We start from the raw sequence: 26,842 nt of genomic DNA, 5'->3' as shown, positions 1-26,842 counted from the left end.
CATTCCTTACACCTGCCATCGGGCCCTTGTCAGTGTCAGACACTGTACCGCCTCCCTCCTGTGGGCTGTTCAAGGTGCTCTCCGTCCTACGAGATTTATGTCAAAAACCCACAGAACCTTGTCTCGTGGTTGCACTCAGGGCTCACATGCGGGTTTTCCCACACTTTCTGCTGCCAACTCTCCAGTCTACGTTTCACACGGAGGTTTCCAGGCCTGTGGGGGCCTTGCTGGGGGGGCCTCCTCCGGCTGGGCCTGTCAGAATCCGGCAGGTCACCCCTCCTGACATTTCCTCAGTTTCAATGTGGCCCTTGTCCCCTCCGTGTAAACTTGAGTGAGTTCCTCCAATAATCAGATGGACTCTGATCCGACTGCACTGGGTCTGACACGCCCCCTTCCCTCCAGCCTTCTCCTGTCACTTTGACTGTCCCAGAGCAGATGCTGGGTTTCCACCTGTGACCCGTTCTGAGGGTGTGCTTTTACCCTGGGACTCGCTGTCCCCTTCATCCCCACAAGGGTGCACAGACTGGGCCCCTGGTGCCTCCTTGGCCTCCTTTGCTGGAAGGTTTTGGGTTTTCCTACGTTAGTTGTTTCGTAACTAATTTCCATTCTACTTTCTCCCCACAAACTTTATTGCTCCCTTTGCTACACGGAGCAGACTTGGACAACCTTCACTTTTACTTCTTCTGCCCCAGGCGACGGACACCATAGCCTCCTTTCTGTGTCTTTTAGCAGAAAGTGTTGCTGGTTCGAGTGCCTGCTGCTGCTGCTTCTAAAGCATACCTCCCCCCTCTCGGTTCTTGACTTGGATTCTTTCTTGTTGGGTGGGAGGCTCCTCTGAATAACTTCTCATCACAGGCACTCAAAACCTTGTGCCTAACAACATCTCCTTTGACCCCAGACACAAACGGTGTTTGGCCGAGGGCGGAGAGCCAGGGGAGCCTCCCGGGGTCGGGCCCGCCCGCCCCCTTCCTTTCCCAGCATCGACTTTCCAGCCGGCGCCCGCTGCCAGGCCACACAGTCTATTCTGGCAAAGATTAAAGTCAGGGCTTGGACATGACCTTCAACCCGGGGCAGCCGCTGCCATGCCTCTGCCCCCCCAGCCGAGGGGTGCCTCCAGAGGGCGCCCGGCACCCTGTGCACAGCCGTGCCGTAGGACCCGGGGCAGGTCTGGCCAGGAGGGCGCTCCATGCCAGTCCGACGGGCTGCCTTCGCGGGACGTGGCTGCTGAGAACCTGGGATGCACCGAGTGCAACTGAGAAGCTGCGTGTTTAATTCCACTTTATTTTCACAAAGTTAAATGTGAATGGAACCGGCCACGGTGGGCAGCACGTGGCCCCTATACTGGACAGGGCAGCCCTGGATTGTGGGGAGCAGAGGGACCCCCAAGGACGACGAGGATGACAAGGTCCACGTGGACTGAATTCAGACCCCGGGAGCAGCTGAGGCAAATTCTATAAAACAAGAGCCACCACCACATCGATGGGGCCAGAGAGGGAGCAGCGTCACAGGCGGCCAGAGGTCGGCTCCTTGCAGGAAGTCTCTGCAGAGCCTCAGAGGGGCTCGCCTTCTGTCAGCGGCAACGAGTCCTCCAGGGACCGCCGCATGCGGGGGTCTGCCAGGGAAGCAGCTGGCTCCGGCCCGCGTGGGGGGTGGCGCGCCAAGGCATGGGGGGCAGAGCCACCCTTGCACACCATTCTGTTTTTTAATATATGTCATTTTTAAACATGGTGCCGCCTGGTCTAAAAGCCTAGAAACCTCTGGCTGACAGGCTCCAGGCTGCGGGACGCAGCCGGGCAGCCGGGGCACCCTCCCCGCGGACAAAGAGCCACAGGACCCCGCGTGGCAGAGGCAACAGCGCCTCTCAGTGGCGGGCGGCGGTACACACGGCAGGGACCACTCAGTGCCTCTTTATTGCCATTGGGTTGTGACGTTGATATAGTGACGATTTCAGGAGCAATGGGCGGAATAAAAAACCGTGGCCGGCAAGTTCTTTTGGAGAGAAGGCGCAGGTGAGGGCGCGGAGGGTCAGAACCTGACATAGGTGGCGTCGATCTGCCGCACGCTGGGCAGCGCCAGCATCACCTTCCGCCGGTACTGCGGGTCCTTCTGCAGCGGGTTCCGCTCCAGGTACACCGTCTCCAGGCTCTTGGCTCCCTTCAGCTCGTCCAGGTCACTCCAGCTCTCCAGGAGGTTGTCGTTCATCTGGGAGGACACGCACGCATGTGTACGCACACACGAGGACACTGTGTCATAACATGTACATGTGTGCACACAAATGCACATGCACAAACAGACCTGTGCAAGCCACACGATGCATGCATGTAGACAAATAGAAGACATGCAACAGACACGTGTGCGCACACACATTAGAAGAGCCTCCTTCACCCCACAGCAGCCCAGCGCCTCCCCCACCGGTGTGCGCAGCGTGGCACGGATGGCTGCCCTCGTGTTCTACAGAGGTCTCTGCTAATCAGGGACCACACACCGCACCTCCTTGTTTCAGGGTTAATGACAGGAAATGCTTTATGTAGTTACAAGCCACTGTTACTCCCCCTCTGTGACTCCGTGTCCAAGTGGCGGCCCTGTGTGGGCCTCTTTAGTGGACGGACACCCACCCCACCAGATTTGGCATCACCACAGCCGACCTGCGTCCTCGGCTGTGCGTGGGAGCGACACCGCCTGCCTCATGGGCCACTGTGACCACCGGTCAGACAGGAGCCGCCTGCACACCCCAGGGAAAGGCCCGGACCGAGCTCACGGACTGTCTGGTGGCCTGAGGAGCCGTGTCCCTCCGTGTCACAGGGCCAGGGCTGCTCAGCCTCCGGCCATTGCCAGCCGGCCTGCCTCCCGGGGAGCTGGGGGCTCAGGCGGCTCCCGCCCGTCTCAGTGCCTGTGTCCTGTGCGCTGTCCCTTGGCCGGGTATGCAGAGGGGCCCACGCCTCAGAGACACTACCTTGGTGTCAGCCGCACCCCCAAACCTTCCAGCGGGCTCCCCCCACCGTGCCCCTGGTGCGGGTCCTGTCTCTGGTTGTTTGGTTTCTCGGTGCGGTCTCCTGGTTCCTCCAGAGACACGTCCCTTCAGTGAGACCCCCCACCCTCCCGCAGCCACCCCTGCCCTCAGGGCGGCTGCACAGGCCTCAGCTCACGCTGGCACCTGCAATCGGTCCAGCCCAACTTCCCCACCTCCCGGGCCGGCTCTGGTGCCACATCAGACACGACTGGAGGCCCAGGGCTATTAATAAGGGTCAGAGGGCATTTTCCCTCCCCGCAGGCCAGCTGTGTCCTCAGGACCCCAGGGCAGGACGCAGCGGGGCCCACAGCACGGCCAGACAGTCACGCCTGAGACCAGGCACGGGTCTCGGAGTCGAGGATGACACTTGCTCCCTGCATCGCAGGGCGCGGTGTGGGCAGCGGTCCCGCAGGGCCAGGGGCTTGGGCTGAGCCGTCAGTGTGCCTGGAACCCCCACCCAGGGGCCCTGCCGCCGAGGACAACTCAGCCATCACTTTGCAGCAGCTGAGGGGTCTGCAGACCTCTGCTGTCCAGGCGCGACTCCCTGAGCACGACCTGCCGCCACGAGGGGCCTGAGGACACCCACCCACGTCCCTGGCCACAGGGCCGCTCTAAGGCCACGTGCTGCGTTGCCTCCCATGAAATGCCGATTTTGGGTCAGTCTGCCTGCCGCGGGGCGGACACGCGCATCTTTCACAAGGTCCTGGCGATGCCGACGCCACAGGCCCCTCCCCGCCCACGCCCCGCGCACCCCAACCCCCACGCCAGGCCCAGGGCTGGAGCCCCACACTCGTCGACCACGTCACTCGGCGCCCAGCAGGCGCTCCCTTACCCAGAATTCCTGCAGCTCTGTGAGATGGCTGATGTTTTCAATCTTTTTGATTCTGTTTGACGCAATGTCCAACATTGTGAGTTTGTTCTAAAATAAGGAAACAAAATTTGTCCCGGGTTACCGCAGGTCAACGGGGATTGCGTGAGCACGCACGTGGCTTCGAGCTGCGGCCCGCCGCGCCCCCCCCCCGCCCCCCAGTGCCCCAGAAGGGGCAGGCTGGCGGGGACCCTGGCTTGCAGCCCGCCCGCCCCAGCATCACTGGGAGCTCAGACTGGTTCTGCCAGACGCGACGCCTGTCCACAGGGATCGCTGCCGCACCGCGCGGGGGTGGGGGCGGGCCGCGTGGGGTGCGCGGTGGTGAGCAGCGCCCGAGACCCGGGATCGCGCTGGTTCTCGTTTAGGGCGCGGCGCCCGGGCTGGTCCCAGGCCGAACCTGCGCAGACTCGGGTGGGGGAGGGGCAGCCGGGCCCCAGGGGAGGTCGCCCTGCCCGGGAGAGGCCATCGGGAGGAGGGGACGGTGGGCCTGGAATTTACAGCCGACGGAGGAGAGGCGGTGGAGAAAGGGGCACGGAGCCCCGCTCCACGGCAGCAGCGCCCCGGCTGGGAGGTGCTCCGCGGCGGCCACTCAGGAGGCAGCCGCAGCCCTGGAGCGCGCCCCTCGGCCCGGGACCAGGCCCCTGCCCCTGCCCCTGCCCCGCTCTCCACGGCGCCCCGGGGCGAGGGAAAGGCCACGAATGTCCCAGGCAGAGTACCCCCCACCCCACCACGCGAGCGGCCGCAAGTCCACGCGGAAGGGCCCAGGCGCAGGCGGGGCCCAACACGCGTCCTTAGCCCAGTGGGCGCCTGCAGCACCGGGGGGTGGGGCACAGCAAGCGGGGACCTGAGCAGGGCCCGCGGGCAGCCCTCGGGCGCAGGCAGCGGCGGCCCCGAGCACAGGAGCTCGTCCACACGCAACACCTCACGCTTTCTGGGGAGCTGGGCAGTGTTTTGAAAGCTCATCCTAAAGGAAACCAGTGAGACTCTCGCCGCCCCCAATAAAGAGGGAAGCGGGGAGCAGGTCCCGGAGGCTCCGACAGGAGAGCAGGGCGCGCGGAGGGCGGGCAGGGCAGCTCCTGGCGCTGGGACAGGGAGTCGCCATTTCAGAGGAAAACCCACGGCCCACCCAAGCGCCCACTGCGGAAAGAAAAGGCAGGTGAGGGACGAGCTGAAACGCAGTACAGGTGAGTCTGACCTCAGCTGACGAGGGATCCTGAGAAAAGGGTCAGAAAAGAATCATTTGATCAGGACGAACGTGTCCTCCCTAACGGCCTGCAGAGCCACAGCTGCTGTTTGTTGTGTCCGCGGCTCGGGGAGCCCTGAGGCCTCGCGGCTGCTCGCTGGGCTCTGGGCACGGGGCCTCCCGTGAGCACGGCCTGCCCAGCTCCGGTCCCATGGCCTCTGTCCACGGTCCCCCTTCTCAGAACTACACCACATGTACAGAAGAAGGTGACCAAGCTCTTACCAGCGAATCCTAACTTTCCCCAAATGTTACGTAGCTGTTGGTGACATGAAAGTCAGACCGCGGTTTCCTGCGCCATTACTCATGGCGACGGGGCTCGGGGCTGAGGCAAAGGCCAAAGAAGCCTCTCCCGATGGCAGTGCCCTGTGCAGCGGCAGCAGGGACCGGCAGGCCACGCTGCGGGCCGCGGAACTGAGTGGAAGTGGCCCAGCCACACTGAGTGCAGGAGCCTTCCGTCTGCTTGGCTGCCGCCCTGAGGAGCGCGTCAGCCCGCAGGCAGCCAGGGACACGGCCGCGTGGTCAGCAGGCGAGTCTGCCCCACCCACACACCCAGGCTGAGGCAGGCCTGGCGGCGAAGGGGACGTGGACAGGCCTGTCCCCACCGGGGAGGTGAGCAGCAGGGGGACGGGGACGTGCCAGATCCACAGCGCGGAGAGAGCCACTTGTGCTGGGTGGCCCGTTGTGTGTGGGGCGGGGCGTGCCTGGTGGGGAGGGGTGGGCAAACCCCTGCGAAGGCCCACACTGCTGCTGGGGCGCCATGCGGGAAGTGCTGCCCCAGCGAGGGCCCCGCGCTACCTGTGCTGAGGCGATCCTGGCTGTGGGGCCGAGGGTCAGCTCAGCACTCACTCGGGGCGCTTCCCTGTGTCCCCAGTGAGCAGGGACACTTTGTCTGCAGGGCTGGAAGGTCTCCACGAGAAACCCCCAGGGGCGCCCTGACTGCAGACCCGGCCCGCCCGCCGCGCGGACGCACAGCCCCGCCTTACGTTGCTCTCCAGGCCTTCGATGACCTCGATGCCGTTGTGGCTCAGGTACAGCTCCCGCAGGTGCACCAGGCTCTGCAGGCCCTCGATCTTGGTCAGCCGGTTGCTCTGGGAGGGGGGCACAGCAGTCAGTCGTGCAGAGGGGGCGGGGGCAGCTCTTGGGAAAGGGTCTCTCGTGGGCAGGCCTCTCGGAAGGGGCCAGCGCAAGGCTGATGTGGACAGGGAAGGGCCAGCGGTTCCAGCCTGCTGCCCGGGGCTGCAGTCCATGTCCGAGGGGCCACGGTTTTTACGCGAAGGACTGGTTTTAGATGTGCTCGGGGAAGTCTACCTCAAGTAACTTAGTAATTCAAGTATCAAAATAACTATTTTAAAATAGATTCTCATATCTTTCAGGATCTATTGTAGCTCAAATTAAAGTATGAGGCTCCGCCACACTCAGGCGCCGTTGCCAGCAACACCCACCACATCCCACCTCTGGGGTCTGAGTCACTCACTGGCTTCTGACAAAAAAGGTCACGTGAGCCTACCCACATTGCAGTGCTGCCAGGGTCCCAAATGCGGGGGTGGCACTCTGCACACGGGCAGACGTGGAAGGAATCGCGTGCACCACTGAGCCAAATGCACTGCGAGCATTTGGAACAAAGTCACCCTTCTAAGCTGCCCTTTTGCCTAAAATCCAGCTGGGATTCTCACCAGGAAGAGGCCGAAAGGCTGGTCTGAGGCATGCACGCACGTGGTGCATGTGCACATGTGAAAGCGAATGCTCGGACTGCTCATGATGTAGTGCTGATCATGGGCCCAGTGGGAGGGTACACAGCAGTCGAGAAGCAGGCCCGGCCCGGCCGGAGGCCACACGGGCCCCGCTGTGGGGAGCGGGGTGTGGGGGGGATGCAAAGGGGGAGATACCTGCATACTGAGGACTCTTAGGTTGGACAGTGCGTCCAGGTTCTGAAGTTTAGTGATCTTGTTTTTCCCCAGAAACAAACTCTCCAAACTGGTTAATGTGTCGATATTTTCAATGGCCTGTGGAAAGGACAGAGCAGTGGTTGGCATGGTGTGGCCACCCCGCTCGCCCAGGGGAGAGGACAATGCCCTTTGGCCTTGGCCTTGGGGTGTCAGGCAACTTACTGTCCCCCTGGAAGCTGTCCAGTAAAATCATACTTGAAAGTACAGAGTGAAAACACCTGAGTGCAGGCGAAGGGCCCTTGTCTCTGGGGCTCACTCCTGACCTCCAGGGCCCTGGGGGCAGTCTGAAGACCCAGGGACCAGGTCTGTCAGGTCGTCCCAGCTCCAAGCCTGGAGTCGGCCTCATCCTGTTAGTCTCTGTGGGGCTTGTTACCATGCATTTCCGAGAGCCTCAGTCTCCCCAGGATGAGCCGGCCATGCAGGGTCCCGGCTGTGCCTTCTTCTCCAGTCCTGCAACCCTCTGCTTGTGCGCCCTGCCCCGGCCCTGAGCTCTGCCGTGTTTGGGCACAGCAGGTAGTTTAATGAATGTGCACCAACTAGATCTCGTTCCCTCCTCCACGGCCACTGCGCTCTCAGAACAGGGCAGCCGTGACTTCTCAGCAGATGGAACGACAGCCAATAGGCACACGCTGGCGCGGCGTGGCCCTGGTGGGCGAGGGGGACACAGGGTGCCACTTGTCGCCCATCACAGCTGACTTGACTGAGGGGTCTATGAGGATGGGGTTTCAGGGGAGGGCACCCTTAACTGCTGTGGCCTGCGGTCATTTGTGAGGAGCCGCTGTCCTCCCGGAACACGCCACAGATGCTCCATACCACACTGACGCCTGGCCGCTCTCCAGCTTTAAATGTGCAGCTCTGCTGTCTGCAGCCACATCACCGATAATGGTGGCACAAGAGGCCCCCGCCAGACCACCTCTTTGGTCTGTGTCTGGCCCAGCTGGACTGACCGCTGTCTGCTATAAACCCCCAAAGCCACACAGAGGCCAATCAGTGGGGATGACGGCCTTCGGGCTGGCCCGTGGCCTCATCTCTGTCCTGCAGACCCCCCTGCCCCCCAGCTGATGTCTGTGATGCCCCCGAGGGCCCCTCCCGTGCCCTCCGGTGTGGCTGTGAGTCGGCTGGGCAAGGACCCCGTCTGCCTCCCCACGGCCCCGGGGTCTGCTGCGCCACGCTCTGTGGACAGCAGGCCCAGAGCTGCCCAGCGTCCTGCGGCCCCGGTGGAGGCCAGGTTGTGGCTGGCCTCCCTCCTCGGGAGACGCTCGCCAGGAACAGCCGTCAGCACTGGTTTGGAGCTGACTGGTGCGCCTCAGACAGAGCGTGGCCACGGAGGTTTGCTGAGAGCCTAGCTCACGCCCGGGACGCAGAGCGAGTGAGCCTGCGTGTAGAGAGGCCAGGCCGCCACACGCGGGCACACGTTCTCACCAACACTGACCCCAGTTAGCGTTTTTCCTTAAGAAGTAACTTCCCAGTTTCTTAAAAAACCAACAAAGCCACACTGTAGGGAACGCCCACCCACCCTGGGCCGCGCCCACACCTACCCGGATGCGATTGGACCCTAGCTCCAGCATCTGCAGCTGATGTAAGTTGCTCAGGTTCTCAATTTTACCGACTTTATTGTTGACTAAGAAGAGTCTTTTCAGTTGTGTCAAATTGTCGACCCCTTCAATGTTTCTCAGTAGATTAAAAGAAATATCTAGAATTCTGGAATGAACAAAGGACGGCGTTTTTAACGAGCACAGGCCACGCAGAAGCCAGCAGCTAAGTGTCTCAGGGGCAGCTCCCCAACCCGGGGAAGCAGCCTCTGGGGCCCCCAACCCGGCTTGCAGGGCCGCCCCGAGGGCCGAGACCACGTCAGCCACGACTGGACCAGCCAGCAGCCTCCACCCAGGCGTTAACGTGCGGGTCGGGGCTGGGCAAGCGGGTGCCGCTAGGGAGCCAGGTGTGGGCAGGACCTGGTGGCAGAGGTGGCCTCTTTAGGACTGAGCCAGGGCCCAGGCTGGCTCTGGGGACCTGGACAGTCCCTCGGTGGCCCCTGGGTCTTGGGACTCACTCCAGCTCTGTCAGTGTGTCCAGATTCTCGATCTTCTTGATCTGGTTGTCGTAAAGGTCCAGCTCCCGGAGACTGTGCAGCTCCTCCAGGTTCTCAATGCGCTTAATTAGGTTTTGACGGAGACACAGCGTCTGGGGGTGGGAAAGGACACGCGAGAGCCACCTGAGTTATGGGATGCGGGAAAGCCTTGGGGGAGGGGGTGGCTTTCGTTCCCCCTTGTCTTCCAGAAAGGGGCTGCCGGGGAGATGGCCGACAGCCGCAGAGGGCTGCACGACCTGCTTGGGGAGAGGCCTTGGTCAGCTGGGGCCACGTGCTGGCTCCTGGCAGAGTGCAGGGCTCGGCTCCGAGAACACACTGAACTCTGGTGAGCCTAGGGCTGCCTGGTTCGGTGCGTGCTCAGCGGCCGGCAGGCCCTGAATGGAGGCTCTTCCGGCAGCAGCGGGTCTGAGCTTAGGCCAAGCAGCAGCCACCCGCACCCCTGCCAACCCACCATGTTCAAACCAGACCCTCGGCAGTGGCTGCCGATGGAGGCCAGTGTCTTCCGCGGGCTGCGGCTGACTCAGAACCGAGTCTCAGGGATGCCTTTATCTACACCCTGCGGGTGGGGCGAGCTCTGCACGGTTCCAGTCATCTCGTGTGAAAGGACAGGCCTCCCCTCACCTTCACTTTCTTCAGAACCTCAAATCCTTCTATCTTTCCGATGCGGTAGTGATTCAGGTCCACGTCCTGAAAAAGAGAAGCCAGGCTGAGCTGCCAGGGAGGTGCCCGGGGGCCTGTTTCCTGCTTCCACGGATGGGAGCCAGCAAGGAGGCCTGCCAGGTGGGTGGAGGTGAGGGGGAGGGAGAATCAGTGAGTCGGGGCCAAACGGGAGCCTGCAGCAGACAGGTGACAAGTGACATGGAGCTATGACGCACTGTTGTTTTACATCAACGTAACCCTCCAAACGGGCAGCACGTAGACTCTTCCTCTCACCCCCGAGCCCCCTTGAGCACAAAGACGCTGCAAAGAGACGCACCGACCACGTCACCATTGGGGGACCCACGGGCTGTCACGCAGCGACGCCCTGCCCGAGTCTCCCACAGGCCCTGCACTGTGACTGCTTTATGGACAGGGACATTGGGGCCCCATAGTCACAACGTCATCATCAGACCAGTGTAATTTATGACTCAGAGACGATTCGTTTGCCACAGCGGTTCAACAAATGTGGGATTTTCATCCGTTTCTAAAAACGGTAAGAACCCAAGGAACCTGACCCAACCAAGGGAGGCTCAAATGGCCTCCTCCAGGGGTCACCACTAATCAGCACCTTCATGAAAGACACCCTGACGGTCAGCATGGTCCGTCACCACCCCCAAGGCCAGGTGGAGCAGGCGGCGTTACCTCGGCATCTCTGTCCAGGTGAATGGTCTCCATGTCCACGGGCGGCTCTTGTCCTGAAAAAAAAGAGGAAAAAGGAGCCCTTGCCGAGCCCCACGTGCGGGAGGCGGCAGCTCAGCCTTGGGGGTAAGAGCTGGCGTGCAGGCAGCCTGGCTCAGAGTCAACGCCCACCAGCAGGTGACACTGGAGGGTCTGGACGCCCTGCTCCAACGGTGGTCACCTTTCCAGCACTGAGCTTCCTGAATTCAGCTACCAGCAAAGGTCCCTAACTTTCACCCGCACCACTGAGCGTCGAGAATGGGCGAGCTGGCAGAAAGGAGTGGGGAGGCTGCTGGCCAATCCCCTCCGGGGACACCCAGAGCTGCGTGACCGGCAGCAGCCTACAGCCCCCGTGTTTGCGGCAGCAAATCAGGCCATTTGACTACAGACCATGGTGGACATATCAGATGTTCGAGGATGTGCTTTTATGGCTTTGGGAAGTGGCCCAGCGTCTACAAACAGCTCTGCAAAGAGCGAAGCAGGACGCAGAATGGCCCGGCAGACAGGCCCAGCGCTGCTCAATAGCTCAGATGCACTTCTGGCCTCGGAAGCCAGAGCAGCCCCAGCACAGGGCCCCTGCCCGCAGGCTGGGCCTGACTCCTGGGGCCCGCTGTGCGGAGGCTGCGAGTCCGCCCCGGACGGAGCGCACGGCCTCGGTTAGCAGCCCCCGCTCTGCAGCTCGCCTGGGCCTATCAGAGCATTTGTTTCAAAGGGTTCAACTCCTCAAAAGAGCAACAGTAATTCCTTGATGTCAGCAACTGTCTGATGATTCCTCCTCCCACTGACTGAGCTCTGCTTGAACTGGGACCCAAATGTCACATACGGAGGCCAGGTGGCATTTCTCTAAGACCCACCGTTTTCTGCTGAAGAAGCCCGGTGGCCTGGCTCACGGCGCTTCTCCGGGTCAGAGCCCAGCTCCTCTGTTTCCTGCACGTCAGCTGGCGCCCGCTGCTGCCTCTGCGTTTGCTCCTGCAGCTCAGCGGGCCTGCGGCCCCAGCCCGCCGAGGACAAGCAGCCGCGTGCCGCTCAGCCTGGCCCTGGACCGGAGGCCTCGGGACCTGCTGAAGCAGGACGTACTGACCCCACTCCAGCTGAACTCACAGCCTAGTCTTCTCACTATACCTTTTCCCTAATGATCAAAGCGGCTAGATTTTTAAAAAACTGCCATTTACAGTTTATGTGTAACTTTATGGGATGGATACCAGCAACCTAAGAAGCAGATAAAAGAAGCTGGACAAAACCAAGAGCTATACCCAGGTTACCTGCCTGAGTTCAACATCGGGACCTGCGAAGCTGCAGAGAAAGGGGCCACAAAGGAGGCCGGGCACCTGGTCACTCAGGGTGCTTTAGAGTGAAAGGGGCGCTGCAGACATTCACACTGGGCCGGCAGGGGGAACCGGGGCTGACCTGGCTCCTCAGGACGGGGCCACACGGCTTAAAGGGCTTCTGTCTGTGACCCACGCAGCACAGGACAGGCCCCCAAGGGTCAGCTAAGCCTCTGAAGCAGTTACCAGCCTAGAACATCTTTCTCATGTACTATATGTTGATTGTATTTTTTGATTATCTTAGGGAAAAAAAATAAAAGGGGACAACTGACATGTTTGAATCACTTTATTTGAACTTAAAATTTAAATACAGACAGGCGCAAGTCCTAGTTTCTCCGAGGACTTAAATGTTCCCAGAGAATTTCTACTCAGTATTCTGGAGAAAAGAATGCTCGTTTAGACAACTGGGTTCAAGTCCGGCTGTTCCCCTCTGGAGCCGTGGGCCCTCGGGCGAGACATAGGGAGCCTGTGCTCACAGCTGGTGGCACGGCCTTGCCAACTCTCCAGCCTGACACCGGCAGCAGGGACTCCCACGGGATACTCCACCTGCCTGGCTCTCTGGCCTCAGCAGACAGCAACGGAAGCCTGAACCCGCCACGGCCATGCACCACCCCACCCGTGTCTCTTCCTCAGCAGCGCTCTGCAGTTCCGGAAGGCGCTTTTGTGTAATCTCCTCTGTCTTAAAGTTAGGTTGCCATAGTTACCAATCATCCTCACTGGAACGGAGAGCACAATGTTGTTTTTAAAATGTTGGGTTTTTTTATAAATTTGTTGTTTTTATGATTAAAAGGGCAATGTATGATTACTACCTTAAACATCCATACATTGTATATAAATCTAAAAAATGCAGAAGGTGCCAGACACTTACCAACTTGCTGCTCAGAGACACCTTCAACAGCAGTTTGATGTGTTTTTCCTCTTAAGTTGGTAAAACTGCATATTATTAATATTCTTTAAATAAAAAAAGGATCTTAACGTGCATAATGTTTGGAAAGTTGCTTTTTTCACCTACTAGTATATCTTGGACAGCTTTCTGTCTGTTGTTATGGTTTCTAGTCTCCTTCCTTTCAAAAGATGTTCATTTTCTAAGCAACAAATGAACAGGCTAAGATCGTGTGCAAAAGGCTGTCATCATGGGCTGAGGACTGACTTCTATCCCCAAATTCGTTTTGCTATTCTTGTCATCCATTAAACAGCAGGAGGCCCCTGGGACATCTCCCACAGAAGACGACTTTCCTAACACCCAGGCCCACGAAAACGGCGAGGAGCAACTCAGAGCGCCCCCCCCCCCCGCACGGCACTGAAAGTGCCCCTCCGAGCGCGGTTCGGACGGCGCTGTGGCCGGCGGAGCCCAGCAGGCAGCCCTGACGCTCACCGCAAATCTCACCTGAGCACACGGTTAACAAAGGTTTTCTGGTTCTGCGCCAGATGACACCCAGTACCAACAGTGCGCTGCACTTGCCTCAGCGCAATGGGAGGGCCTGCGCCTGCCCACAAGCACTCGGCGAGTCGGCTGGCGAGGAGAGCTGGCAGACAGGGCCCTGCCCCCGCCCTCCAGGGGCCTCAAGGCTGTGCCACAGACCAGCACCCAGCACGCGGTCCTCCCGAGAACGACACACGCCACCACCTCAGGGAAGAGGTACCGATCACGGGCAACACTGACTGCCCCCACCCCTTCAGTGACCATGGTTCTTAAAGGGGCCTGGTACCTTCTGGCTCCTCTTGGCTCCGCTCCTGTCCATCCTTCAGGCTGTGCTCGCTGAGGTCCGCTGCTAACCCGCTGCTCGGCTTCTTCCCTTCTTCATCCCCCGATTCTTCAGACTCGACACGCCTGTCGACTGAACCCACATAGAGCAATGAGCATTCCCATCCGTCACGCAGAACAGACACCAGTTGTGAGTCAGACTTCATTTAAAACATTTGCTGAATTCAGTTCAACGAACATCTGAGTGTCTCCCATGTCCCAGGCACCATCTGTCCAGTGGTGGGAGAACTGGGCGTGGGGGAGGGAGGGGGCAGACAGGCCACACAGGCATGAAGGTCAGTGTCACACAACTTCCGCCCTCAAGGGGCTCATGAAGAGTTGCCAGGTGTCCTGAAAGCCCTGGGATGTTGAGATGACACACACTAACGCAGACATGGAGTGAAGCCTGGAGAGCTGCATAGAGGGGACCACTGTGACCCTTCCGCCACATACCTTCATCCATGCTCCACTATCCATTTGGCCAAGAAAACCAGCCCAGTTCACAGGCCCACGTTCTGAAAGAAATCAAGACTAACTCAAATCAGACTGTGGGCGGGGAGCTCTATGGAAAAGGAGAAGACAGCCAGCAATGCTCACAGCCTCACGTGAAGATCACGGATGCTATCCATCCGGATGCAGTGACACCAGCCAGCTCAGAGCTTTGAGGGGCTGGTCCACAGATATTGTTTGAGACAATAAATAAGGCAATGATTTAATGTGGCAGACTGGTAAACATTCACTGGCAAAATATCAAGTAATGTTCCTCTCTCCTAACTCTTCCATGGCCTCTTTGGAAGTCTGTCTGGAAGCCCCCAGCACTAACTGATTGGAATTATCCCCTACACTGAAAGCCTTCTCGTTCCTGAGTCTGGCTTCTCTACAGGGGGAAGGAGGTGCCGCTTCCTTTCTGTGTCCCCACGGGGCCTCGTGGGGCAGCATCCAGGAAAGGAATGCTGGACTAAATGTGTTCTATGAAACCCACCTCCGGAACCTCCAAGTCTGTCCCTCTTCCCTGTCCCTGGCAACTGCCCTGGCTCAGCGCCTCATTACCAGCTCCTGGCTGGCCTCCCCATCTTGCACTGACTCTGTCTAGTGTAGACTCCACTGCCAGAGAATCAGATCTGATTCTAAAACCCTGATCTTTGATTCCAAAAACTTCCGGAACGCCCACGATGCTTCCTGAGTCTACAGCTTGCTCCTAGAGGCCCGGCTTGGCAGGTTACTTCCTTTTCTAAGCCCGAACTTTCAAATCCGCAGAAGGGACCTAATATAGTGCCTGTACTCAGGTTGGCTCAGAATTAAATTAGAAAAGGCACAGAAGCAGTTAGCCTTTAGTAAATAAAAGCAGTAGACATACAATAAATTAATTGCAGGCGTCCTCTGCTTCCTAAAAGTTCACTGTATGCTGTGGCATTTTTAAGAAAGAACTACATTAGTACCTGTTTACACTAATGAAAAGTCTCCAAAGAGGATTTTCTTTCATGGGAAAAAAAAATGTCAAAAGCAAGAACAGCGTCACTTTGTTTTGCAGTGAGCCCGAGCCCTTCGTGGGGCTCCACCGCGCCCTCCCCAGGGGCCACACCCAGCATAGCCGCATCAAGCCGCCAGAGCTCTGAGCTGTGTCTGTGCTTCGCCTGGATTCTGTGCATCTGTCAGCGAGACGTGCCCTAAGGTCACCGCTTTGCTTTACGCCATTTCGGCTTTGGAAGGTCTCACAGGCTCACCCACTTTCAGAGCGCGAGGCAAACCCCTGCACTCTGTGCTCCCGGCTCAGCTTGGGGGAGCACATTCGGCAGCCCAGCCCTGGGCAGGAGGCGCTTACCCAAGGAAGGGCAGCCGAAGTGAGACCGGGGACTCTACCCCGAGGACTGCAGAGGGTCCTGGGCACGTCAGGTGACTTAGGACTGGCTGATGGTAGTGGCAATGGAAGAGGTGTGAAAACGTGGAGCTGTTGCTGGATTGGCCAGGTGGGAGGAGGGGAGAGGGAGATGCCTGGGTTTTGTACTTGCCATTTACCAAGACAGGGCAACGGCTGGGCAGGACAGAGGGAGGAGGGGACCATAGGAAGAAGCACTTCCCTGCTGAGAAAGATCCAAGGGTCCCCAAGTCCAAGAGGGGCCAAGCACTTCCCCTCCACGGCCCTCTCGCCAGCTCTCCGCCCTCACCCAGAAGGGCTGTCAGCCTTGGCCAGACTCTCCGCCCAATAGGCCACTTTCCGTCCTTCGCCTTTGACTGGGTGGTTTCCTCCGCCAGAGATGACCTTCGACCTTCCCCGACTCTGTCTCCAACAAACCCTGCGGAACCTTCACGGTTCCACCTGGAGCGGGCTCCGGCCGTGCAGCCCCGGCGTGCGCGCAAACCCGCGGGCTCTTCCCTCGCCGCGCCCGCCCCCTGCTCCCGCCTTCCCCAGCCCCGACGCGCGAGCGCCGTCTCCTCCAGGAACCCAGCCCGGGAGCACTCGGCAGGAGCCGCCTCTCCGGCGGGGGCGGGCGGGGGTGCACGCGTGTCCACAGCTGCACGCGCAGAGACGCACGTCGTCTTCCCAACAAAGTGGAAGAGCCGAATCTGGCCTTTGCGCAACTGTGATAACTTTGCAAGCTGGCACCGGTGCTCCAGAACAGGCTCTGGGGAGCGCGTCACCCTTCCCCGCGATCCATTCGCGTTCGAGAGGACCCTCCTCCGCGGCGGCCACGCTCGCGAACGAGCTCCCCACCAACTAGATGCACGGGGACCGACTCCACGGGTCAGGCCGGTGGATCAGGGCGAGTCTCCAAGCAGCTGGTGGATGCCCGGGCTCCGGGACTGCCGCGCCGCCGGCCCCACCCACGGGCCGCCGCGCCCTCCCGGCCCCCGCCCCCGCCCCCCGAGCCGGCCGGCAGCTGTCAGGGGCCGCACAGCGGGGCCCAGGCCGCGACCAGAAGCGGGACGCCTCGTTTCTCTCGGGCAAGGCAGTGGCGGGCCGCCGCCCCCCGCCTGCTAGGCCCTTCGGCCGCCTCCCCGCGGGGCTGCTCACCCTCCATCATCTCCTGCGACAGTTGCTGGCCCGCGCCGCGCTCCGCCGCCATGTCCGCTGCTTTTTCACCTTTCCGGAATCTGTCGCCTCAGGCTCATCGGCCAATCAGGATTCCTAACTTAGAGCTGGCCCAGCCAATGGAATCCCAGCACAGGGATGCCTGAGCCTCGACGCGCCTGCGCGGCCCCAGCGCCTCATGGGAATCGTAGTCCATCCCTGAGGCCGCCCGCCTCACTTTCCCCGGGGCTGGTAACTTAAGAACGCCCGGGGGCGTTATGAGGAGAGGAGCCAGGGAAGTGGTACGGTGCACGCACGCTGCCACGGAAAGAAAGACCTGGGAGGTGCGCTGGGTCGCACCGGGTCTCTGCTTGGGGCCCCCAAGGTCGGACCCCCTGGCCTCAACGGCCGCATCTGCACATTGGGCCGACTTTGTCCCAGCGTCGCCGCGCGGACTTAAGTCCGTGTAAAGTGGCCGCCTCCAGTTTACGTTCAATGTAGGCGGTTTGACGTTGTAGTCAACACCGGCAACTCCTGCGGCGCACCTGAAGCCAAGCTGTATTGACTCCGTCTTTCCCTTGGACCCTTCAGCTGCGAAGAGAGGGGGGGTCTGCTGCATGGGCAACAGCAGACCCTCCATATCACCCTGCCCAGGCTCTGTAGCTTCAGTTTCACTGGAGAGGACACTCCAGCGTCATCGTAAGATGTCGATTCAACACGGGAGGAGACAGATACCGTGTCACTCCCGAGTTGGACTGCACAGCCATTCTCGGCGGTGCAGATAGACTCTTAAGAAGCTACACCATCGTCTCTCGAGACGGACGGCTGCCGACGAGAGAGGGGTCAGAGCGGGCGCCTGCGCTCGTGCCGGGGCCCGGGCCCGGCTCCGCCGCAGGTGACGGGAGAGCCACTCGGGACCCGGGACACAGACCCAGCCCACAGCGGGCGCAGCAGCCTTTGTCAGCCCTCGGCACCGCGGGCGCGCTGGGGCTGCTGAAAGGCGAGCTCCGCGCTGCTCACCCTTCTCGATCCTGAGAGTGGAGGAACCGGCGCCTGCTGGACCGTGCTGGAGGAGAAACCGGCGTCTGCTGGACCGGGCTGGCCATCTCTTTTGGCTCCTCGGAGGCGCCGTAGGAGTCCCGTGCGTCCTTAGCAACCGTCAGCGCGGGCTTCTCCACTCAAATTTGCTGAGTCCCGCCCACAGGCACCAGTTATTGGCTTAGACGGTCTGTCAATCGCCGTGAGTTGCTCTGTGATTGGCCGGTAGGGCTGGAGGGGAAGCTCGACTTCCGTACTTCTGGGTGAAGCCAGTTTGGCGGGGAATCTATCGGCAGCCCCCGGTGAGTTGCCTGCGCTCCGGAGAGGCAGCTGGCGCTCTGCGGGGTCCCGCCGCCGGGCTATGCCCTGCCCTCGGCCGAGTAAGCCCGAGCTCTGCCCCCGGCGCTGTCTGCACCCCTTCGGGCGGCTCCGGCGCGGCGGTGGCCCGCTACCCTGCGGCCGTTTGCCCCGCGCCGCGCCCCGGGACCCGGCCCTGGCCTCCCTCCCTGGTCCTCGTGTCTCCTTCTCGGCCCGGCTCGTCCGGCGCCCCTGCTCCCCTGGAGCTAACTGTGTGCGCTTTATCCGTTGTGATCGCCTGTCTTCCGAGAAGGTGAGCTCCGGAATGGAGACTGCCTTGCTCAGCTGCGACGATGCTCGGCACCGGGAGCTTTTCTGTACCTGCTCGTGGATGAATGCATGAGCCGTGGTTGCAGCCACGGCGTCCCGGCATCTTCTCTTGGATGTCCCCTGATTTCTCCTACATTGTATCTCCAGCCATTTTCTCTTCCAGAGGATGGCAATGGCCTGAGCTGGAATGGGGTGCACGCACCTGTTGCCTTCCACCCTCTGGCCTCATGAGCTGTAAGCCGATGACAGTTCTGGGTCGAGTTTTCTCTTTGGGCTCCCCGGCCGTCTTTCTGCCATTTGCTTTAGTTCAGACCTCACCATTTTTGGCCTGGATTACTGGAACCTTTCCCCATCCCCCCGCCCCCCCTTGCCCCGTAGTGATCCTTGTAAAACGTGCATCTGGTCTTGATGCTCCCAAGCGCGGAGCTCATTACAGTCAATCTTAGGGATGACATCCAGGCTGCTTGGGCAGGCACGGGGCGGACGGGGGGCGCTGGGAGTTATGCTCCCCTGCAAGGGCAACAGGCACTGTGTCTGGAAGGCGTTGTGGCCCCGCGGTGCCTGGGTGCCTGGCAGCTCTGTGCACTGCCTCCTTGAGGAAGCCTTTGCCTCCACCCTCTGTTACAACAGCCATTATCCTGGGTGCTGTTCAGGTTTCCTCGATGCAAGAAACAGACACAGTCTCCACATGGCCCTGACAGTGAGGCAGGTCATTGGCCCCAACGTTGAAGTCCAGAGGAAGGCAGGTTTTAGGATGGGTTCACTGCTGGCTCAAAGTGGCATTCTTGCCATTTTGTGCTCTGCTGTCCACACGTTGCTGGCTTCGTCCTGTGGCTGGCTCTGCTTCTGGTTGCTTGGCAGTGGTGGGGCAGCTGGAGCTGTTTGCTTTCCTGCTTGTGTTCTGGGGGCAGGAAGACGGTTGGTTCTAGAAGGTCACCCATTAGAGGAAGGAGTTCTGTCCCAGAAGCTCTCTGCAAACCTCGCCTTGCTTCTCTTTGGTCTGAGCAAGGTCCCTCCCGCCTTCTGGAATCAACACTGGCAACGGAAATAGGATTACTCCCAGGCCCCATGAGGGCCTCTCTGGGCTCAGCGTCCCATGATAATCACCTTTCACTCTCCCCCCCAAATCCTCCCAAATCCCAAACTGTCGTTGCTTTAAAAAATCATTAAGTCCTGGCTGGTGTGGCTCAGTGGACTGAGCACCAGCCTGCAATCCCAGGGGTCGCAGGTTCGATTCCCAGTCAGGGCGCAGGCCTCTTGTCATAGGTTTATTGGCCATTAGGGTTTCCTCTTCTGTGCAACTTGTTCCTGTCTCATTCTTTTTTCCATCGGGCTCCATGTCTTAGAGTTTAAATTACTGACCTTTAAAGTGTCCCGGATGTTAACTCTGTTGGTTGTATGTGTGACAAATAAGTCGTGGCTTATTTCACTTTCTTGATGGTATATTTTTTGTGAACAGATACTCTCACCTCTAGCATTAAGTTTGCCTTGTTTGAGAAAACCTTTCCAACCCAAAGCCGTGTAGAAAGTCTGTCTCACTTTCTTCGAAGGTGCGTGTTTCGATTCCCACGGGTCAGGGCTCTGCCCCCGGCGTCTGCGTTTATACGATGTGCAGGTAGCTGCGTTACTGCTTCCGGCCTGGACACCGCTGTCTCGCCACTTCCTTCGGCTTCGAACGGCCCTGGGGCTTCGGGGGGGCAACTCGCAGCCCCTCTGTCATGTGTCTGGCGTCCCCCGTGCACCGCCCGTGGGCGGGCTCCGTGTTGTTCCTGCAGTCACCAGCAACAGTGGCTTAGCAGTTTGTGTCCACGCCCGGTGGGCTGCGGTCCCCGCCGGGGGCCGGGTCTGTGCGTTTCTCTCCTTGTTACTGAAGACGTCCACCCGCGTCTGTCCAGATGTTTCTTCCGCTCCGTCCGCATCTCCTAACTAACTGCTCCCTGGACCGTGATGTTTCCCTGGGTTGCGCCCGGGCCCTTGATTGAAACGTGCCCCGAGTCACCGATTTTCTCTGCAGCTGTAACTGCGCCTGCTGTCCCCAGCCGCTGCCAGGGGGCCTTAACTCCGCGGAGATGCATTTCACAGGCGACACGACGTGCCGCGTTAGGCCGGCGGCTGGGTGCTCACTGAGACGTGCGCCGAGCGCGGGCGCCACGCGGGGGAGTCGGAGGTCGTCACTGCCACCGCCGCGCCCCGGGAAAGGGGGTTGTCTCGTCTGGCGTGGGACGTCGGCGGAGCCTGCGGGACACGCGTCCGTGCCTGCCTGCATGTGGGCGGCGCCGCTCTCCGCACGTGCCGCTGCCCGCGTCCCTCGCTCGTTCGCTGTCCCTGCGGGCAGGAGCCTCGTGCGGATGGCCTTGGTTTGCTTATCTGGTCTCCTGGTGATGGGCGTGGCGTTGGTCCCGTTTGGGGCTGTCCGCGTTTGTGCATAGGTCTCCGGGCACATGCGCGCGGGCGAGTCCTCGGCCCCTGGCAGCTGCCACCCCCACCCCCCGCATGGGCTCGAGCGCGCCGTGGTCTGAGCAGCCTTCGCGTTTGCCCCCTTCACTTCCGCGGACAGGGCTGCGGCAGCGCGAGCCCGTGTGCGTTTCCCCGGTGAGCGGACGACAAGCGGACGCGTCCTCACGGGCCGCTTTGCGCTTTGCCTGCCGCCTTCGGTGACGTGTCTGTTCGCTCCCTTTTCCTCCCGCCGCTTTAGTGAAAGTTCGGTTTGTTGATCGGGCGAGTCCTTAGGACTTCCTTTGTAAATGGCCGTGTCTTCTGTGAACTGAGGCAGCTTCCCGGCCTCCTCTCCAGGGCGTCCCTTTGCTTTCCTTTCTGGCCTTGGGGCCCGGGCTCGGCCCCCCAAGGAGGCTGCTCGGGGACGAGGCTCCGGAGGAAGGTGCTCCGTGGCCCAGGGCGGGTGCTGCCAGCGCAGGGTCTCCATGCGGGCCCCTGAAGGCGCGCAGGACCTGTTCCTGGGCTCCTCGTCGTTGGCTGTTTTCCCTCCTGAAGGGGTGCGGGCTTTGTCAGATGCTTTTTCTGCATCATCTGATATGATAATGTAGATTTTTTCTTTGGCCTGTTCATACGGTGGGTTACCTTGAATTGATTTTCAAATATTAAACCAGCCTTTCATTCCTGTAGCGTGTTACCCTTTTTACACACTGCTTGATGGATTTGCAAGTATTTCGTTGAGGATTTTTTAAATCTGTGTTCATGAGGGTTATTGGTGTGTAGTTTTCTTTTCTGGCAATGTCTTTGTCTGGTTTTGGCATCAGGATAATGACCCGGCCTCAAAAACTGGATTGGACATGTGCCCTGCTTGTTTTAACTTCTGGAAGAGTTTGTGTGGTATTGATGTTATTTTCTTTTTGAATGTTTGATAGGATTACACAGTGAAGCCATCTGGTCCTAGAGTTTTCTTTGTGGGAAAGTGTTAATTACAAATATTGTTTTAATAATAAAAATTTTTTAATTTCATTTCTAAAATGTTCATATCTTTCAAAATCTAGCTAGTCATTAGAGAAACTTTCCTGCTCTTCATTTTCCATATTTTTAAACATTTACAGGTATTTCCACTATCGAGTGTGTTGTGTATCTAAGTTTATTGTTTGATTTCCGCACACAATCACTCATGGCAGCTTGTTTTCCTGTCGGTTTAACGGGAAGAGAGCATATTTAGTTGCTCCTAATCTTTGGAGAACTGCAGGCCTATGTTTAGGCTGCTTGGCTTTGGAAAGGGTGGCTTTAGCCAGGGTCTGGGCGGTGCCACTGAATGAGGGCCACCCTGGCCCTCTCGAGGGTCACTGGCTGCATTTGGGAGCCTCGGGAGTTTTCTGGTCTCTTTGGGATGATTCCCTCTCACAGGTCTAGTTTCAACGCATGTGTATTGTTCGTTCTTTTTGGAAGTTTCTCCTACTTTCAGGTAGTTGAGAGACGCCATGAAAACACTCTTGGTGAGATCTAGTTGTCCTGGGGTAGCAGGGGCCGCTCAGTTGTCCAGTCCGCTAACATCCTTCTAAAACTTTTACCTTTTGCTCTTAAATTCACCTGGGATGAATTTCTGTCTGTGGTGAGTCACAAGGGCATGATGGGGTCTCGGGCCCACAAGCTGGTTGTGCCGGCACTGCCCTCCTGTCCCGATGGCCTCATGGCGACGGCCTTGAAGCCGGGGGGTGGGGTGGGGGGGCGCTGGTGGGTGGCCCCCTTGGAGCCCCAAGCCGGACTGTGGCGGTCTGGGAAGGTCCATCCTGTGTGGGAGGGGCCTCGTGCACCCTCTGTGTGGGCGCCTGGCTTGCCCTTGGAAGCCTGATCTTCCTGCGGAGGCCGCACCCGCCTGTCCTTGTCCTCAGGTCCCTGTGTGCTGCAGGGGGAGGGCCGGTGAGGGGCGGAGGCCGGGGGTTCTGGGAGCTTGGCCGGAGCTCTGGGGCTCGGCATCCCTAGAAAGTGGCCTAGAGGTGGGACGCAGGCTCTGGTGGGCAACCGTCGCCCCCCCCCCCCCCCCCCCCCCCCCCCCCCGGCAAGGCTCCTCACTCCATCAGGCCTGGCCCAGGCCTCCAGGAGGCTTGTCTGTCCTGTGGTTACGTAAGGTGTCACCACTGGGGGGACCCAGGGAGGGGCACATGGGTTTTTTTCTGTATTTTTTCTTATATCTGCATGAAAATTCACAAGTGTCTAAAAATAAAAAGTTAAAAACAAGCCTCCAGTGCGGGCCATCTCCAGACCCTCAGCCTGGGCCTCATGTTGCTGCGTTTTGAGCTCTGGCTGATGCTGCAGCTGGTCGGACCCACCTGGCTCGTGGCCTGGGTCACGTTGCTCTGGACCTGAGCGCCCTTCGGTCCGTGCGACCTCAGCCGGCCTCCCCCCGCCCGCTCCCACCCAGTCCGTCTCTCTCCCCTCCTTTCCCGCCTCTTCCTGTGCAGGCCTCGGAAGGGCGCCTTTTAGCGAGACTTGGGTTCGACTCCCGTCCTGTCGTAGTCCCGACCCAAAGGGCAGTTGGGTGTGTGAGTCTCTTGGGGCCAAGCTTAACGCAGCCTTAGGAAGAATTAGTTGGTTAAAACGTCCTTATGTTCTCGCATTGCAGGTGTTGATCAGGGTCCCCTTGTTTTGTAGCTGGCGGTTGTTCCATGGCTGACCGGCTCCCGATGGAGGACAGGGGCTCGCCGGCCTCGGAGGACGATCGGAGGAGCCTGTGTGGGGCCCCGCCAGAGCCCGCCAAGGGCCCCGCTGCGCAGACGCCCCCCGAGCCCAGCAAGTCTGTGTCCTCGGCCCGCAGACACCCGAGCAGAAGGAACGGGCTGGCGAAGCTCTGCCAGAGCAGGACACTGCTCTCCGGTGACAGCCTCCGTGTGGCCGTTGTGGGCTTCTGGTCCTGTCCTTGCAGAGAGAGGCCTAGGCTTTGGGGCTCCCAGTGCCGGGCCCACGGCGCCGCAGGCCCTTCCTGTGGCATCTGTCCTGTGAGATTCTTAGGCGGGAAATGCTGCTTTTCAGGCAGCGGTTGGAAATCTGTTCCATGTCTCGGGTCAGATGAGAGCACAATGTTCTCTCGCGCCTCAGAGCGTGGGCGGCGCTCTCCTGGCGGGGTGGCCTTGCGGTGGAGAGGGGGCTCTGCTGGCTCGGTTCAGCCGGCGCCCACTGACTGCGCGGAGACTCAGGCAGGCCCTCTGGGACCCGGGTCGGAGCGGCAGGGGTTCCTAGGGGTGGCCCGGAGCTGGGCCCGCTGCCCACCCATCACTGACGTCTCCAAGTCAGCTGGAGCTCAGAGCCCAGACACAGCGAGGAAGAAAGCGTCGCTCTGCCTTTCAGGAGCTTGTCGTCTGTAGGGGTGTGGGGGTCATGTGGGAGCCCCCGCAGGACTGGGCTGCAGCCTGGTGCGCTGGCCTGGGGCCTGGTCCCTGGGCAGCAAAGGTAGAGCTGACGCCATGGGGCTTGTCTGGAGGCAAGAGGTGGTGGAGCCGAATTTGGGACTGGCCACCTCCAGAGAGGGGGCCTGGGCAGCCGTGGGGGTCCTGGTCAGTGAGGCCACTAACTGACAAGGTGGGGGCTCCTCAGAAGGGACAGGGGGTGACTCTGGTTTGGCCAGCATTACTGAGATGGGGGCGGCACTGGGAGGCCGGGCAGGGCGCTGTAGGGGGCGGTGTGGCTGGGGCGGTGCCGGAGCAGGCTTTCCAAGGCAACGGAGCGGAATGGAGGGAGGGGAGTGGAGGCGGCAGGCAGTGCGTGACATTCAGGAGACGAGCGACTGGGCAGTGTCCGGGCTGTAGGTACTGGAACAGCGGACGCGGAAGAGCGCCCCTTGGCTGGGCAGGTGATGAGCTCCCAGGGACACAGCTCTGCTGACGTGGAGCCCCTGGGGGTGTTTAGCGGGACTCCGGCCTGTGCGACACACCCACACACGTTAGCCTAGTCCTTTTGGGGGGCTTGGGGGCAAGGACGGGGCTTTGTGCATTTCAGAAGCAGCTCCTGGCTGCCTCAGGGTCTAAAGTGTCTTTTCCTTTTCTTTCCAGAAGACAGATGGAGCTCCTACTGTCTCTCGTCGCTGGCTGCCCAAAACATCTGCAGCGGGAAAGTGCCGTGCGCAGCCCCGGCCGAGCAGGCCGGCCCGGCCGCGTCCCTGGACAGCGCATCCTGTTGCTCCCTGCTGCGCGGCTTGTCCTCGGGGTGCTCCATGCCCCTGCTCCCGGGCCCTGCCAGCAACCCCAACAAGGCCATCTTCACAGTGGACGCCAAGACCTCGGAGGTGCTAGCTGCCCTCCGATGAGCCCTGGGTTTGGGGTCTGTGCCTCGACTTGTAACCTCAGCCAGAGGTGCTTGTGCGTTTTAAGTGCAATTAGAAAAACGTTTGGTTTTCCTGTGTAGTAACAGAAGAGATGAATTCGGAGACCTGACCGTGACTGTCACATTCAGTGAATCCTGTTGCGAGGACTGAGACTCAGGGAGGGGCGGGAGCCTGTTGGGTGTGTGTGCTCGCTAAGGTGTGGCTGCACCGAGCTAGGAGCTGTGTCCAGTGCCCGAGAGAAAGTGCCGGCTGGAGGCGTGGTCTGACTCCCACCGCTGCCTCGCGGTGGTGACGACACGCCCGTCTTGGCCGGGGAAGGACACGCGGTCTGGGCACTGACTGGGGGACGTTCTTGTTTCTACTTAGTTGAGACCCAGAGGACCCAAGGGTCTCACTGTGTGAGCCGCCCACAGCAGATGGTCAGGAGAGGCTGCCTGGGGGCCAGAGATGCTGCTGGTGTAGCCGGTGTCTTCTCCCTGCCGCACGCAGGTCCTGGTTGCCAACGACAATGCCTGCCGGCTCTTGGGCTACAGCAGCCACGATCTGATCGGCCAGAGGCTCACGCAGTTCTTCCTGAAGCCAGACTGTGACGTGCTGGAAGCCCTCAGTGAGGAGCACGTGGAGGCTGACGGCCACGCCACCGTGGTGTTTGGCACGGTGGTGAGTGTGGGCTTGTGGAGTGGCTGCCAGCCAAAGGGGCAGTGGGGGGTACAGCGGGGCAGCGGGGGCACACAGGGTCAGACCTGCAGGCACCACACCCGATTCCTGAAAAAGAAACATATGCTTTTACTCTTTGGGGGGCTTGGGGGCTGGCAGGACTGGGAAGGCTTCCTGGAGCTTTGCTGCTCGGGCCCATGTGACATGTCCAGCCCGGACTTGGACAGGTTGAACTGCATGTCAGATGCTGAGCTCCGAGTCTCAGGCCCAGAGAAGTTAGACAGGGTCCACGACACCCGAAAAATGGCCCGTCTAGGGGCCTGAGCCATGAGGAGGAGGACGAAGACCCTCGGCACGTGCTGTGTTTCTTTAAGACACTGCTGATGGGAAGCCTGCTCCTCCGGCAGGACCTCACTCAGGGCTGGACGGTCCAGGGCTTGCACTTTGGTCAGTTGCCGAAATGTCAGGCCGGTGAGCGGAGCCCCAAAACGCCACGGGCTTGGCAAGGGCAGGCCTGGTGCTGGGGCACAGGTGCAGCCGGTCCCTGCCCGCAGGTGGACGTGGTGAGCCGCAGCGGGGAGCGGATCCCAGTGTCCGTGTGGATGAAGCGGGTGCGGCAGGAGCCGCGCCTGTGCTGCGTGGTTGTGCTGGAGCCGGTGGAGAGGGCCTCGGCCTGGGTCTCCTTCCGAAGTGACGTGAGTTTGCTGTTCCTCAGCCGCACGCGCTGGGCCGTCCCCGGTGTGTCACACACTAGTCCCGTCATGTGCCTCTGGGCAGGGACGGATGAGGGCTCTGGGGGGCGGCCCCCACCGCGAGCCCCTCGGCAGCCGTGCCCGTGTGGTAGGAGCCCCAGCCACTCGTGCTTCAGTTTCTTCCTCGGTGAAATCAGGTTGTGCTCATGGCTCTCAGGGTTGTGTTAACACAGCAATGACACAGTGCACGGGAGTCCCTCGGGGGCGGCTGCAGACACGCAGCCGGTGAGCGTGAGCGTGGTGGCGGTCGCGGTGTGGGCGGGAGCCTCTGGGTGCTGGGCTTCCGCGGCTGCCTCCAGCCCACGGCGTAGGCCGCGCAGCACGAGGAGCCAGCTGACGCTGCCCGTGCCTCCTGCGGCAGGAGTGGCCGGAATGTGTCACTGGGTCCTGTGAAGTTTG

General features: G+C 60.3%; 2 protein-coding genes across 2 annotated transcripts in view; one reads left to right on the top strand and one right to left on the bottom strand.

Annotated features, from left to right (window-relative positions):
* Window positions 1–1,891: 1,891 nt before the first annotated feature.
* On the bottom strand, window positions 1,892–16,751 carry PPP1R7 (protein phosphatase 1 regulatory subunit 7). The gene is made up of 11 exons (XM_090285417.1): window positions 16,616–16,751; window positions 13,568–13,696; window positions 10,706–10,714; window positions 10,498–10,544; window positions 9,778–9,843; window positions 9,118–9,248; window positions 8,606–8,768; window positions 7,008–7,124; window positions 6,105–6,209; window positions 3,843–3,929; window positions 1,892–2,202 (listed from the first exon to the last, which is right to left on the bottom strand). Exons 1-11 carry the CDS (start codon window positions 16,665–16,667, stop codon window positions 2,026–2,028), a joined length of 1,083 nt encoding a protein of 360 aa, XP_090141543.1. The 5' UTR covers window positions 16,668–16,751; the 3' UTR covers window positions 1,892–2,025.
* Window positions 16,752–17,908: 1,157 nt separating this feature from the next.
* PASK (PAS domain containing serine/threonine kinase) overlaps window positions 17,909–26,842 on the top strand; it is a 28,100-nt gene continuing 19,166 nt past the window's right edge. Inside the window, exons 1-5 of the mRNA XM_090285405.1 lie at window positions 17,909–17,952; window positions 23,369–23,590; window positions 24,763–24,995; window positions 25,524–25,694; window positions 26,246–26,386. Of these exons, the coding sequence (XP_090141531.1) occupies window positions 23,383–23,590; window positions 24,763–24,995; window positions 25,524–25,694; window positions 26,246–26,386 (753 nt within the window). The 5' untranslated portion in view covers window positions 17,909–17,952; window positions 23,369–23,382. The remainder of the gene's footprint in view (window positions 17,953–23,368; window positions 23,591–24,762; window positions 24,996–25,523; window positions 25,695–26,245; window positions 26,387–26,842) is intronic.

This window comes from Furipterus horrens, unplaced genomic scaffold (genome assembly GCF_987537825.1).
Source record: "Furipterus horrens unplaced genomic scaffold, mFurHor1.1.pri manual_scaffold_1, whole genome shotgun sequence".
NCBI classification, from domain to species: domain Eukaryota; kingdom Metazoa; phylum Chordata; class Mammalia; order Chiroptera; family Furipteridae; genus Furipterus; species Furipterus horrens.
This window is presented reverse-complemented; position numbering and strand designations above follow the sequence as displayed.